The 15,938-nt window shown below is 38.7% G+C and overlaps 1 protein-coding gene across 4 annotated transcripts in view; it reads right to left on the reverse strand.

Moving 5' to 3' along the window:
* RBM20 (RNA binding motif protein 20) overlaps positions 1-15,702 on the reverse strand; it is a 168,795-nt gene extending 153,093 nt beyond the window's left edge. For 2 of the 4 annotated variants that reach the window (XM_053307617.1, XM_053307616.1), the window contains exon 1: positions 14,961-15,701. In XM_053307617.1, coding sequence (XP_053163592.1) covers positions 14,961-15,121 — 161 coding nt within the window. In that variant the 5' untranslated portion in view covers positions 15,122-15,701. Of the gene's footprint in view, positions 1-4,882; positions 9,014-14,960 lie in introns of those variants that run through there. The other 2 variants (XM_053307619.1, XM_053307620.1) reach the window with 2 other exon arrangements.
* Positions 15,703-15,938: the final 236 nt, after the last annotated feature.

Raw genomic sequence — 15,938 nt, forward strand, 5'->3', positions numbered from 1 at the left:
ATATTCAATTGCAATCTCCCTTGTCAACCTTCCAACAATCATGTAGAGTCACACACAGAAGGATGGAGTTTTGGCTCACACACCTTGTAATACACCAATCTACATCCCTCCCCACCCCCCAGTACTGTGACTTGAGGGAAGATGAATGAACTGTAGAATGCTTGGAGCAACTGCAATCTCGAGCCATTCGCATCACTGCACTTTTCCCTGCCCCAGCGTTTTCCATATGAGGCGTTACACTAGATTCAACAAAAGCAAGTTGTTCATCATCAGCAATAGAGAAAAGTATGCTAGCATCTATCCAATCATCGGGTGGAGTTAGATACAGCCTGATACAAGACTGAAAATACCACAGGGTGATGCCGATATGAGTGAGTTTGCATCAAACAATATACAGTGCAAAATGCTGCCAATGAGGGCTGTTTTTAAATCAGATTGATTGTTGTGCCTGTTTGATGCACAGCTCTAGAATTCAGCTCAAATAAAAACTGAAACATATTCTGATTTTGTTTGCATTGCTAAAACTAATTTAGCAGATTTTATCAAAAAAATATAATATGAAATAATTTTATTTAGAAGACAATTTTTAGTTTATGTTTGAGGCAACAAGGTAATAGGCTTTTTTCAGGCTCTTTTATTGTTTAAGGTAAAATAATAACCAGGTCACATTCCTGTAAGACAGTTATCACATTGTAAAATGTTTATATTAATTTAGTAAATACTGGGGGGAAGTGGTAAAACCCGAGGACCTTTCCAAAACTATTTTTTCCCCAGAAAACTGCCAACACTGCAATTCCCCAAGCTAAAGGGTTTCTGCTCACAAATAAATGCATGACTGAAAATAATATTTTTGGATACAAAACTAAATCAAGAAATGCAACTAACAAAATGACCAGTACTAGTGCTCAGAATACTCTTCAAAAGGTAATCATCAAGAGAGAATGCCTGAAAACAAAGGAGTTCTAGGATTAACATAATGAGGCTACTAAGAATCCTCTCTTGGTCATTGACTGTAAATAAAGTAGGTAAAGTACAAAGGCTACTAAATCATTTCTGGGTGGGTCCTTTTTCTCCCCCACCCCCACCGCCCAGAGCTAAGTGAGATGGATGCAAGCAACCCACAGTCAGGGTGGGACTTCTGACAGAATGATACACACTGACCTTGAATAAAACTGTAAACAGAAGAGAGAGCATGATGCTTGGCCCCTAGTAGGGAGGAGAGTGTTGACCTGTAAAGAATGTACCAAGTGCCCAGGTGGCGAAAGACTAGAGTACAAACAGGTGGCTTAGTAGATGTGGATAGTTAAGCTGTGAATGTTAAGAAGTGCTAATAGAAGGTATTTATGGTAAAGCAATAGGGACGTGGGTTGAAAATTATACAGGCTGGTTTACTAATAAGCCAGAAAGCATGTGGTTGGGGGGAGAGGAAGCGTGCCATCCAGCCGGCCCAACAGAAAGCACGGGGTGGGGGGAGGGAAGGGGGGGGACAGCTGGCCAGCCAGAAAGTTGGGCCTGCCACCATGGTGGTGGTGGGGGAATAGTGATGGTGGGTGGGCCGGTCGGAGGAGCAGATGCTCTGTGCCCAGCCCGGCTAGTTTTATGTATTTATCATGTTTTTAAACCAGCTGATATGTACATCTCTAGGTGATGTACATCTCTAAGCAATATATTGGAGTTCAAGCAGCAAAATCCCCTACATTCTAATAATCTGATATGAACAATTACATGTTTCTTTTTAAAATACTGTCTAGACATGTAGACATCATCATCATCATCATCATTATTATTATTATTATTAATTCAATTTCTATACCGCCCTTCCAAAAATGGATCAGGGTGGTTTACACAGAAAAATAATACATAAATAAGATGGATCCCTGTCCCCAAAGGGCTCACAATCTAAAAAGAAACATGAGATAGACACCAGCAACAGTCACTGGAGGTACTGTGCTGGGAGGGGATAGGGCCAGTTACTATCCCCCTGCTAAATAAACAGAATCACCACATTAAAAGGTGCCTCTTTGCCAAGTTAGCAGGGATTGTAATGAATGCATTACAAATCCAGTATACTTTTATTTTGCTGGAGGCGAGGAGGGGATAACACCTCACATTTAACCACACAAAACCTAGCAACATTTCTTAAAGTTAAAAAAAATGTTGCTGTGATACATATACGGAATACTGAAAACACTGAAAAGTGTCCCTTAATAAAGGTTTTCGACTGAGCCAAATGACAAAGGTCAGTCAAACTCCTATTGTAAACACATTGCATGGGAGTGTCACTGAAATCATTGGGGCTACTTGATTCAGTCAATGAGGACAATACTGAACTAGATGGGCCAATGGGTTGACTCTGTACAAGGCTGCTACATATGTTAAAAGTATTTCAATATTACACTAAATGAGTAGTTATAGTTAATATTTTAAAAGCTTCCTACAGTGTAGTACCCAAAGCATCATACAACAATTAACACACTCAAAAAATAATAAAAATACATTAAAAAGTCATATTTACAGATTATGTGAAACTTCCAGTTAAGCTCAGGACAAAAGCTAAAAGACTGTCAAAACAGCCAGCAAAAAGAAGAGAGGAAAGCAGTTAAATAAACTGAGAAGACCATCAAAAATGCTCTTCCTCAGACTCTGACAGTTCCCTGCAAAGATGGAATCATCAGATGTTCTCCAGATAACCACAGTGGATGAGGATAAATATGTGGAAGAAGTTGCTCTCAGTTTGGTGAGTCCATGGGTTTAGGACTTGCACCTTGACTTCTAAGTCCCTACTGGCAGCCAGTACAGAAAAGTGAGAATGGAAGTATTCTGCATCCCACTCCCACTAAAAGGCAAGCCACAGGACTCTGTACTAGCTGTATCTCCTGAATAGTCTTCAAGGGCATCCTCATCTAGACTACATTGCAATAATCCAAATGGAAGGCTACCAATGCATAGAAGGTGGTGATAGTAATATCTGTGTGTAGTTATATTGCATAATAGTTACAGTAGTATAGTAATTCTACTGTATAATAGATGCAGATGGTAAAATGAATCCCTGGCCATGGCTGTCACCTGAGCATTAAGCAGCCAAGCCAGGAGCATGCCAGATTATGAACCAGATCCTTCAGGGGAAGTGTGACCTAGTCAGTACAGCAAAACCTGTGATACATGGTTGGTCCTCCCACACTTACATCTTGTAGATTCAGTTTCAATTTATTCTTCCTCTTTCAGCCTATAATGGAGTGCAAATACCAATCGCTAGTCCTGGATTTGATGATACCTCACTCTAAACTATTTGATGATACTTTTTTTTAAAAAAAGCATTAGGGACAAGATGGAACCTTATGGAGCCTACAGAATGGCTCCTATTCAGTAGAGCAGCAGTCATTCAACACTATCGTTTGAAACTGTTCACAGAATAGTGTCATTTCTGGGGAAAGCTCCTAGCAACCTTCCCCACATTCATGCCTGTCTGCTCTGGAAACCAACCACCAGCTGGGCCCCAACATCCATTGCATTAAAGAGATAGGGAATCTCCACAAAGGTTCGTTTAAGGTTGAGACTGATTAAAATATATAATCAGTCATAAAATCGTATAAAATATATAATCAGTCATAAAATCATATAATCATAAAATATATAAAATTTATTTTAAAAACAATCAATATGTTTGTGATCCTTTTGATTTGTTTTAAACCCTTTACTTATTATGCAGCCACCAACAAATTATATCCTAATTTGGGTTTCTAACACTAACTTTGGTATTACGCCCGAGTGGTAATGTGGGAAGAAGTAAATAGACAAAGCTGAAATAGTTTTAAAGTTCCAAATCAAAAATTTAACTTTATTCTTGTACAATAGTTTCAGTGGTTTCTTATTCACTACAATGTAAGATCACATGTATAATGATTTCTGAAACAAATTAACAACTGTGGCAAGGCTCTATACCGCTTCTTATACAGTCATCACTTGCCATCTGTGGTTTTACCAACAGAGGTTTTTAGTACATAAAAATGGGAAATTGTGATCGGTCTTGCAAACCGCAACCCGAATATCAGCAATTTTGAGGGGTTCAGAGGTTTGATCTGCTCATTCCTCTTGGTGACTCTTGCTGACCCCTGCTAATTTAAAATTAAGTTGTTGTTGTTGTTGTTTTTGGGGGGGGGTTCAAAAAATTTCCAGAGGTTTGATCTTCTCATCCTTCTTGGTGACTCTTGGTGATATTATAGGATTTTTTGGTGATTTTTAAAGCATTTTATTTTCTATTTTCCCTTTATTTTTAGGTCTTTTTGTGGTCACGGTTCCCCTAACCCCATTTCCCATAGACATTAAAGCCTCACCAAACAGGAGTTTGCCAATTGCAAGGTTTTGCAGGAATGGAACCCTAGTGGTTAGCAAGAGATGACTGCACTTCAAACTGGTATTCAAATTCAGGGCCATAGGAAGCTGCCATATACTGAGTCAGACCATTGGTCCATCTAGCTCAGTATTGTCTACTCAGACTGGCAGCAGCTTCTCCAAGGTTGCCAAAAGGAGTCTCTCTCAACCCTGTCTTAGAGATGCCAGGGAAGGAACTTGGAACCTTCTGCATGCAAGTCAGTAGGTGCTCTTCCCAGAGTAGCCCCATCCCCTAGGGAATTTCTTACAGCGCTCACATTTATTATTATTATTATATTATATTATTATTATTAAAGATATTTATACCCCGCCCCTCCAGTGCACTACTGCTTGGGGCAGCTCACATCAATAAGATAGACACAAGATACAATAAAAGTAATAAAATTAACTAAATTAAACAAGGAAAAAGTTGTCAGATTAAAAACCACAATCATTAGGTTCAAATTAAAACTGAAAATTATAAAAAGCTAAAGAAGCTAAAGCTACCTACCTGATATAACAAAACATTATAATGGAGGATTTAAAAACTTCCTTTAAAAGGTGTATTTTAAGATTTTTTTAAAAAACACTGAGGGAGGGATCATGGCGAAGCTCTTCAAGGAGTATGTTCCAAAGCTGAGGGGCCACAACCGATAAGGTTGTGTCTCTAGTCCTCATCAACTGGATCTCTGTTAGTGGCGGAGTCATGAGCAGGGCTTGAGATGATGAGCAGAGGGCCCTGGCAGATTCATAGGCGCAAATGCAGTTCGACAGGTACCCTGGTGCCAAGCCATGTAGGGCTTTAAAGGTCAATACCAACATCTTGAATCTAGCCCAGAAGCAGACCCGTAGTCAATGAAGGACACAGGATGGGTGTAATACTTGTGAAGTGACTTGCACCCACAAGCATCCTTGCGACAGCATTCTGAACCAGCTGAAGCTTCCGAACAGTCTTCAAGGGCAGCCCCATGTAGAGCACGTTGCAGTAGTCCAATCTGGATGTTACCAACACATGAGTGATTGAGGTCAGGTCCGACTTCTCCAAGTAGGGTCGCAGCTGGCATACCAGCCATTGTTGGTGAAAGGCACTTCTGAACACCGCCGCCACCTGCGCCTCCAAGGACAGTGTTGGGTCCAAAAGCACCCCTAAACTGTGGACTTTGTCTTTCAGAGGAAGCGTAGTCTCCCATTCAAATGCAACCAGGCTGGAGTCTGCTTAGCAAAAGGTACTTATACAAGATTGTGTCAGTACATCAACAAAGGATTTACTTTCAAGTTACTGAGGTGACTGTTTAGAAATAACAAGCTTCTTTAGATTTTCAATACCTTTACAGGGATACAGCCACCCTGGTTGAATATCTTGTGTTATCAACCATACACTCCCAGCATTTGTTTGCTTTACAGAGGTCATGCCTGGTGTGTAAAACCTACCCACCAACCTCCCAATTCCACCCTTAGTCCTGCCTATAGTCCCTAACCAGAGATCCTCTCTAGCCCTAACCGCACCTATCTGAACTGTCAGTTAACTCCAGCTGAATTTCATAGATACCTCTTCACTCTGTTCCAAAGCCCCTCCCTTGGGGATTCTCTCCAGAGTAGATTCCTAAGTTTAAATTCCTCGTGATTGACAGTGTTTACTTGCCAATCACCATGAGCAATGACTTGTTTGTATGTGCCGGCTGGCATTTGCAAGTTGGGGACTTCCTTAACATAATATGGCATCATCTCATACTGTGCAGGAGATGGCAATGGTAAACCTCTCCTGTATTCTACCAAAGAAAACCATATGGCTCTCTGGTCGCCAGGCGTCGACACGGACTTGACAACACAACTTTACTTTAGTTTTGTTTGTATGGATGTTTGTTTGTTTCTCGGGGAGTGCCTGTACAAATCCTCAACAGCAGTAGACCTAGCTCACCTTTAAAAGGGTAAAACAAACAGTTCGGGGACACTTTTCCAAGGATCCCATCAGCATTCTTTAAAGAAACAGAAATTGATTCAGTCTAACTAACAGCACCGTCAGACATCTCCACAGGATTTACAGTTACAGTTGGCATCCACGTTGGATAGGATGCAAGCAACAGTAACCAAAAATATAGTCAACGCAGAATATTAAGTCCCTTTCTCTCAGGATTTAATAAATCCTTCACCACAATTCACTGAATTGATGCAATGGTGTTAGAGAAAAACTTCATTGCTACCATTACTGCTATGGTATATGTAGTCAAATGGGCTCTAAACTGTGTATAACGTTCAGCTTTTTCTTCCATTTGTACTCAACTGGTCTGCCTTGCAGGTGAATTTCCTGTAGTCCATTAAGTAACCACGGAGAGCACTGGATCCACTGCCTGGTGAAAATGCACACGTTTCACACTAAATATCTCTGTAAACCTCTGTGAAGATCACAGAATCCTCTAATTTTCTAGTTTATGAGCACCTAATACTACAGAAGGTTTGCCTCTTTTCCTTGGGCTGAGAAATCTCTTACAAATAAGTGGGAAGAAAGTTGTCTAGAGTCACTATTGTTTCTGCATCTTCAAACAGTCAAAATATGTTTTTATCAGCAATCTTATACACACCTATTTGGGAATAATCATGTTGAAGTCAATGGAATTTATCTTCCAAGTAAATATGCAAAGTATTTCACAGCAGAAAAGTACAGGAAAATTATGATAGTTATCACATACTTACTCCATAATACTATTTTTATTAATACCATGCTGTCAAACACTCACAATGTTTTCACACAGAACAGAGATCCACCTTGCTGTAAAATACACACGCGCACACACACACACACACACACACAGTTTCTATAAATATAGATTCACCCTCACATGGTACTAGGCATTCAAGAGATGAATTACAAACTTACCATACAAATTTATTGTGTTTGCAACATAGACAATAATGTTTTTATGCTTAACCCATTTGCAAGATTCAGAAGCAATGATAAATAATGGCTTGTTTTAAACCAGGCATAAAAACAGCAAGTTATTACTTCCCCTCACATGGGGAGGGGGGAGCGCATGAGTCGGAGGCTCATCTTAGTAATGATAAACCAGGATTTAATCATGATTTAGCATTATGTCTAAATCCAACCACTATATCTGTTGGAATACAACAGACAATCAGCAATAATGTTAAATAATAATTAAGATATTAACATTTCCACACTTTAAGTACACAGGTTTGCTGAGTTTTACTCAGGCTTTAACATAGCTTCAAGTCAATAAGTATGATATAAAGAGCTAAAACAAACTAATAGAAGAACGGCATATTTATAGACAAATGATTATCCCAATGGGAAGAAAGATTAAACAAGAAGAATACTTCGTGAAACAAATCAAAATGTCTAGCTGCACATGACTCCGAGAAAACACTAAAGTACAGTTTTCCAGAAAAGAAAAGAAAAGAAAAGAAAAAGAAAAGAAAAAGAAAAAGCATTTCATTCAGTTTAAATTATGACTGAGCAGTATTTGAAGAGCAGTCTCTGTCCAACATATGTTTGGAGCATTTGCCACTTTTGTTTTTATGAGTTTAAAGAAGGAATAATAATTAAATACCAATTGTTTTCTGCACTTACCTACCATGTTCCTTCTTAGGGGGAAAACTTCAATAGTCACTTTGTGTAACATAAAGAAGATTAATCATGCTGATGTACTAATTTCACAAGCTATCAACATTTGAATTGATAGAAGCAGCAACGAAAAAGCAAACTTTTAACAACGTAAATCTTTATTAATGTCCCCACTGATGGGAACACCAATATTAAATTTCCATTTTTTTAAAAAGCCTAGTTCCATTTAATTTTGTTACAGAAAAGAGGAATCCGCTGTCATGTGTTTGCTTTATTTGTCTTTGCCCTGAAACTAGCTTATATTACTTTCTACTGAAATGAATACATATCATGGAATCTGTAAGCACTGTACAAAGCTGATCCATGTCATCTGAAGATCATTGATCCTTTTCATTTTATAACCTACAAAATTACCATTTTCTTCTGGACCATCCCAAACCGGATAATGACTGGAACTAACAATAAAACATAGATTAGATGGGATATCTCTATTCTCAGGGGATTCCACATGCTTTGAGAACAAGGCAATTCTACTTAATGTTACCCTTCTGCCGTTGCCTCAGAACTTGCTACAAAAATACAATAGTACAAAAATGTGTCATAGTGAATATATTTTATGATAGAAATCTGTTCAAATTTTACATTTCATATTTGATGGGGAAACTACAAGAAGTCTGTATCTTTTCTTTTCTTCTTATGAAAGATTACAAGTGACTGGTCCGTTTCTATAAAAAGTTTTGTGCATCAGACGGTAGCTTGCATCTAATCTGTTTCCCCATTTTTACTTGTCCAAACCGTAACAGGTGAAAGAAAAAACCTTTTGACTGAGAAAAATATTAAAGAAGCCTAAAATGAAAAGGTAGAGCTACATTTGTGAGCAATGTTTTTAACAGCACTATTTTAATTAGGGTTTCCCTGTTTATACCTTTTTTTAAAGTCTCTTTGTTCTGGTTAACTATATTATTAATCACTGTCAAAGTAGTAGTTCATTAGGTGTACAATGTCATGTGCATGGGGCTTAAGATAAAACTAACATATAGACACACAATATGTAGTGAGAAAAAATGAGATGTGGAACTTACCATTAAAAAAATGTAACTTGGTAAGCTTCTGATTAGTTCTGCTGCTTGCAAGTATTGCCAGGTTTCATTTTTTTTTTTAATTTATTTCCAATATTTCTTATATGGACAAAGTCTGTGAGATTTACTTCCTGTTTATTACAAAAAGTGCGAAGAAAGAAAATATAATATTTAACTAAATGGGGTGCGGGAGGGGATTGGGTAAGACCACAAAGGTAAAATACCCAAAATAAAGACAAGTTCATATTTATTTTACTAAATCAAAATATCAAATAAATATGTAAAATCTCACAAAGTAATAATATTTATTATTATTTTACATATTTTTATACTGCCCAAAACTTACGTCTCTGGGTGATTTACAACAATAGGCAATCTAGTGCCAGAAATGCCCCTATAAAGCAATGTAAGAAGCCCTTATTCTGCTACCAATGGATGTAATGAAATACATCTACATATGATATCAGCCCACAGATGAAATTGTTTCAGTTATGGATAGTGAACTGCAAACTCTATAAGCAAATGATTACTACTATATCTTAACTATGAAGAGCAACTAAATCAGATTTTGCACACGCATACCTTTTCTTAACTGGAAACCAAATCTATTTTATGATTCAAGGCAAGAGAGGCTATATCTATTTTAGCTATTTAAGTAAACAAAGTTATCCATAAGACCTAAAGTACTTCTTCACCACAGTAATATTTAAGCACTTGATATTAAGATTCCTATCAACTCATATAAAGCTAGACAGACAATAATATGCAATTCTACACATTCCCACTTCGGGGGAAATGGGAGTTTCAAATGTGCACCTGTCATAGTCATGATTTTTGTATGTATAGTATGAAAAATAGCTTTTCAGTAGAGTAATATCATTAAGTTACTGCAAACTACAAAAAGCATGCAGTTTTGAGGTGTTTGTAAGTAGTGGCGAGGAACACCATATATCAAGTAAGTGTGGGCAAAAAAAATTAGATGCTGCCCTTCAGTGCACAGAAATTAGGGCAAGTAAATATTGTTAGGACCAAGATGTGATATACATATATTACAAACACCTTTTTCCTTCATCAAAATTAGAAAAGCCAAATGAAAGAATTTTTGTTGGGGTGGGAAATACTGGGCACAATCCTGGCATAGCTAAGCACTATTTGACCGCATTAGTTTTAATGGTAAAGAACAAGTGCATGCTTTATTCTCCCAATTAATAAACGGATTATAATAATGCTTAACTGGCTGAATTGTGCCCCCGTTAATTTTCATACCTTGATAATGCAAAAAAATTAAATTATCCGTGAAGTAGTATTATTAGTAAAGTGTATAACGAATCTTAAAGTTTCCAATCCATGAAAATATATGACATACAATACATTCTGACATCTACTTGAAATATTTCTTCACAGTTTTGTTTTTGAGTTTTGAGATTTGTCTTCTTAACCAATTTATTAAGGTGTAAGGCTCGATAAGTTAGACACACAAGTCCTGTTCATAACAAGTTTATGAGGAACAATCCAGTCTCTGGCCACATTATTTTTCCTCCCATTGCTCTGAGAGCAGAATTCCCCCACTGCTAACCCCCGCTTTCCCATCAGCCCCCTCCACTATGTGCTACGCTCAGGGATACGCACACACAAGGATCATTTCCTTAAGATGGTTAAGTGTGCATGGAGTGCAGCCGCCACAGTTTATATCATTCAGATATAAAATAATTGCATTTTCTCTCAGCATCATTCTATAATTTTCAGTCATATGTCACAGTGATAAATACATCTTAAAATCCAAAGATCCATCAGCTCAAATCACAAGCTCTCAGACATGATTTTGTGCCAATCCCTCACCATCAGATCTTTAGACAAACTCCACTGAGGGATGAAATTTGCACGGAATCTGCCTTCACAGACAAAATCAACACACTCCATGGCTATATAGATGGCTATATTTTCCATCTCTATTGGTTTACTGTACCCATCTAATTTTAGTCAGATCTGCCATTCTACAAGCTGCTTTTTCAGTTGCCACGTACACCCTTATCCTTTCAGATAGATAAGTGGCCACTTATCTGAAATCTCTGAAAGACTTCACATTTAATAAGTCCTAATTCAGATGGCAGTCACCTTAAGTGGGGCAGTGGGGAAATGCTTGACTAACAAGCAGAAGGTTGAGGATTTGAATGCCCACTGGTGTGTTTCCCAGCAGCAATATAAGAAGATGCTGAAAGGCATCATCTCATACTGCACGGGAGTAGGCAATGATAAACCGTTCCTAAGTCGAAATCAACTTGATGGCACACTTTACCTTGACTTCAGATGGCAGCATTTATACATTTCCACTCATACACAGGATAGGTGAAATGATAGGTGAAATTATATAACCAGCCCATCACTAGTGTATTTTTAAACAACCTATTTTTCAGCAGAAACACTGGAATAAAATTTTACAAAGTTATCTTAAGTGGACTGTAGGATAAAGGGGATAAAGAGTTAACATTATTATGGCTACCACATTTCAGACATGAATATCAACCATTTCTATAGCAATTTTCATGCCATTTATCTTTGCCCCACCACATGAGTGAGAGATGTGATGTGAACCTGAGCAAGGCCACCCAGTAAGCTTTGTGGTCGGGTGATGATTTCATCTCCCACATCCAAAACCTGTACTCTTTATCATCAGAGTTATGGGGTATTAATTGCCTTTTGGAATTTAATAATCTGTTATAAAATTTATACTCCTATGAAAGATTAAGTTGCAGTTTTGCGCTTCTTTTACTTGCCAATTTACCATAACAAGGATTGTTTCTGTTCCACAGATTAAAAAACCATCTCCCATGGGAAGAAAAATAAATGACTATATTAGGTCGCTAATTGTAATCTTTCTGTAAATGTAATTTAAGAGTTATTGACTAAATGTCATGATTCACAGAATGATATCTTTCAAATATAATGTCAATTTCATACCACACTTTCTCACTTAATAATTTAATATGTATAATGATATTTGTGGGAAATATTGGGAACATACAGACTATATTTCTTTTATACTGGCAAGCATTATCTCATCAGTCTATATTATCCCAAGAGATCAAGTAACTGCCTACCAAGGCTCTAATCAAAACTCCAATTTAATTTGTTTTGATAAATACTAATTAGGACTTTTATTGTAACCGCCAACTGTTATTGTAAAAAATATTTTTAAAATAATCTCTATTTCCAACTATTTTAGAGAAGGAATGTCAGAATACTAGCACGTCTAATAAGAAATCAAAGCAATCAGTATAATAATCTCTAATAAGTTATATGCCTTTATGGCATGTCACTCAATAAACAGTTCAGTTCTGCTTCTACAACTTAGAAAGTCAGAAAAACAATATTAGTGAACAAAGCGAAGTCCCTACAAGCAAAGTAATTTTTTGACCTAGCAATTCTTCTACATAGATTTGTGTAGGATGTTACCAAAGAATTCTGGAAAAGCAATTAATTGCCAAATACTTTGAATACCTCCTCCCTGGAGTTTTTCTTATAACATATATTTTAATTTAATAATGTAGAATTAAGAGTTCACATAACATTTTTCATAATCTCTATGCCAATCAGTATTTGTCTGTATTTCCCAATATTTTATTAAGTAAGCGGTATAACACACAACTGTCATTTTCCATTTACTCGTGTTAGAACTGAAGAGCATAGTTATGTCAACATGAGGGAAGATATTAAATTATGCAGTGGTTACAAATAATGTGATCATATTGCACTGCCATATAAGGGAGTATTTGAAATTTGCTATTTTGCATCATGCTGCCATGGCGGAGAATGACTGGAACACACTATGATCTTTAATTCAAAATTTTGAAGACAATTATGATGGCAGGTTCTTATTCTACAATTTGCTTATTTTGGTACGCACTAAAAAATGTGTTGCACAAATAAATTATTCTAGATCACCATGAGTGCTCCCAGTTTTTCAAAAGTTAGAAGAAAACAACACTGATATATGTTTCTATCAATTTCTTTCAGTTGTATAACCAAAGAAATCATTGATACGTATCCAGGTATCAAGGCTATTTTATAACACCGCATTTCAAAGGCCTAAGCCATATTTTTAAAGACAAACCTAAAGTGAAAGTATATATTAATGAAACTTAATCCCATGGAAACTTTTTAATACTGCAATATTAAACACTTATCACTAAATTAAGCACTCACAGAAAAATTCTCTTTAGTCCCTAATCCTTCATACCTACGTGATATACAAATAAATACACATCTTTCCCTATCACAAGGGCTCAGGGTCGAAAGAGGATGCTTTTGTTCAAAAGCAATGCAAAATATACTGTAATAAGCTAAAATTGCCCTATACAAATATGCACACCACCAAAATATGGAATGCACATTAAGATTTCAAACTAAAGTTATTCCTGCTATTTCATATTAAGAATATTTGGCAAGAACATGAGCATGAATTGCTTTAAACTTCCCTGCAGCACAAAGCCACATACAGCAGTCTTTAAAGATTTCACTATTGGAATCTTGGAGGAAAACTGCTATTAAAAAAAAACCTTCATTGATTCCAATATTACAAATAGTTTCCTATAAGATTGCCTTAAAAGTACTGTACTTAGTTGAGTAAGATGGCTAGCATTACTTTGCAATGCGTAACACATGCTCTTTCCCAAGTTTATTACTACCATTACATTAAAAAGATAAGATTTAATAACTGAACACAAAAAGGTACTTCCTTTGGGAGCCCCAGGTAATATAAAAATTGGACTTTTTACCATATGCTAAATTGTGTGCTCCACCACAGTCAATAAGGCAAACTGTGGTTTGACTTTTCAGTCAATAAGACAAACTGTGGTCCTTACAGAAATATTTTACAACTCCCACAGATTTATTGACCAAACAGAAGTCATGTTTTCTTTTGTAGCACCACTATGACCAGATGGAGAAAACATATTTGGATGCATGTAATTATCTTGCTTCAACAAAATGTCATCTGTTACACAGTGTTCATGTTTCACCTAATAAAACACAATTGATACAGTTAATCCAAAGGCATTCTCTTTATTTAGGAAGAAAACAGACATAGCCTTTGGACACTTGTACAGATAGCAATTTTCCATTGTCGAAGGGAAATTAAAATAATAGAATAAGACAATATAGCTTTCTACTATTATACTGTAGTTGTGTAACTAGCGTTATTAGTATTGCAATTACCACTGGAAAGCATAAAAATACTTGTAAGGCCAAGTACAATTTATCGTACTAATGTTGCTACTATACACATAACTTTTTGCACTTCGTTTGCGATCAGGCACGTCTACCTTCACTCAGTCGAGGCCTTAGACCTGAAAACGGAAATATAAACGCTAAAACCTACAATACACACCGATAATCATAGCAGGACAAGAATCGCCCTCAGATTTGTATATGCGACAAACTACAGAACTCATTTTAGAGAAAGAAAACTCAGCGCCACTCAAATGTGGAGAAATAAAAATCTAAGTTTTTAGAATGCACAGCAAGCAAATATCTCTCAAAAAGAAAAAAGAAAGAAAAGAAAAAACTGTCACTGCTGCTGTGAGAGTCCAGAAAGGTAAAGTACCTTTCCAGGCGGCCAACTGGAGAACAACTTTTTAGATAAGCGTCCAAATCACGCGGCTATGGGTCGCCTTTTGTAGGTGCATGCTTGAAATACTCTAAAGAAAGGCCGCTAAGAATTATTCCTTAATGCAAGAGGAAAAGCTTTGCACACAGAAATCTCTGGCACTTCACTGTCTCTGCCCAGAGGGAGGGGATAAAGAGAAACAGAAGGGAGAGCAAAGCATTTGTCCCTCTCTCCCACCCGGCCGCTGCTGTTGCTACTGCTGCTGCGGCCACCGCCTTGCCCCCCGCCCCACCGCCAACCCCCAAGTTCACAGCGCGGGTCTTACTTTTGGATGAGTTGGGGTAGGCTGGGTGTCTGCTGCGGCATCCCCCTTGCGGGACCACTGCTGGCGCCTGGCTGGAGGTGGGCCGAGCTGCGGGCATCTCTGTCAGGCTGGTCAGGGCCATTGGGGTCCGGGGCCTGGTTCATAGCAGCCGCTGGGACCATTCAGGCAACTAAAGGGTCAGCCAGCGGCACCCGAGTCCCCCTCGGAAACGGCGAGGAGGGAGAGAGGGAGGGCTCGCGGGCGGCGAGACACCCAACCCTGGCTGGACTGCAGCGCGTTCTGTAGGAACTCGGAGCAGGCGGCGGCCAGTGCCACTCGCACCCGCTCGCCCGTCTGGAAGGTGCCTCCGCTGAAGGGGCAGCAGCAGGCGCTGGGGAGAAGCATTTATGGCGATGCCTGGCGCAGCGGAGCCAATGGAGGGAGGAGGTGCCCCCTCCTACGCCGAGAGCCTCTTGGAACCCCGGTCATTTCGGGGATTTCGCTGACTGGCGGCGAGGGGGAGGCGGGGGACAAGGAGACGGGGAGCGCCCCGATCCTCCTGGGTCGTGTTGTGGAAAGGAGAAAGCGGCTACCCCACTTCCTCGTACACCACCCGTCCAGCGAGGAGGAGGAAAAGAAGAAGGGGGAATAATGTATAGTGTTCACCAAGAGTTTCTCGATCCCCGGCGCAGCCTTTCGGGGGCGCAATGGCCCACTCCCTTTTCAGCGTAACGCACTCCCCCCCCCCCCTTTCAAATTTTGGGCGCGCGCAAGCTGTCGCACACGTGCGCTTGCCTCTCCAATCCATAGCTATGTGGCCGTATTGGACACGGGCAGGATCACGTGGGCTATGAAAAGAGGAGCCCTTCTTCTTTTGAAGTGGCCGGGAGTTGGGGTTTTTGTGCGCAACTAGAGGGTTGTTAGCCTTTAGCCTAGTCACGACAGCTCATATTTCCACCCTTCCCATGCTGTTGGAACCCTGCATTGCATTACATCGAG

Source organism: Hemicordylus capensis, chromosome 3 (assembly GCF_027244095.1).
Source record: "Hemicordylus capensis ecotype Gifberg chromosome 3, rHemCap1.1.pri, whole genome shotgun sequence".
NCBI lineage: Eukaryota > Metazoa > Chordata > Lepidosauria > Squamata > Cordylidae > Hemicordylus > Hemicordylus capensis.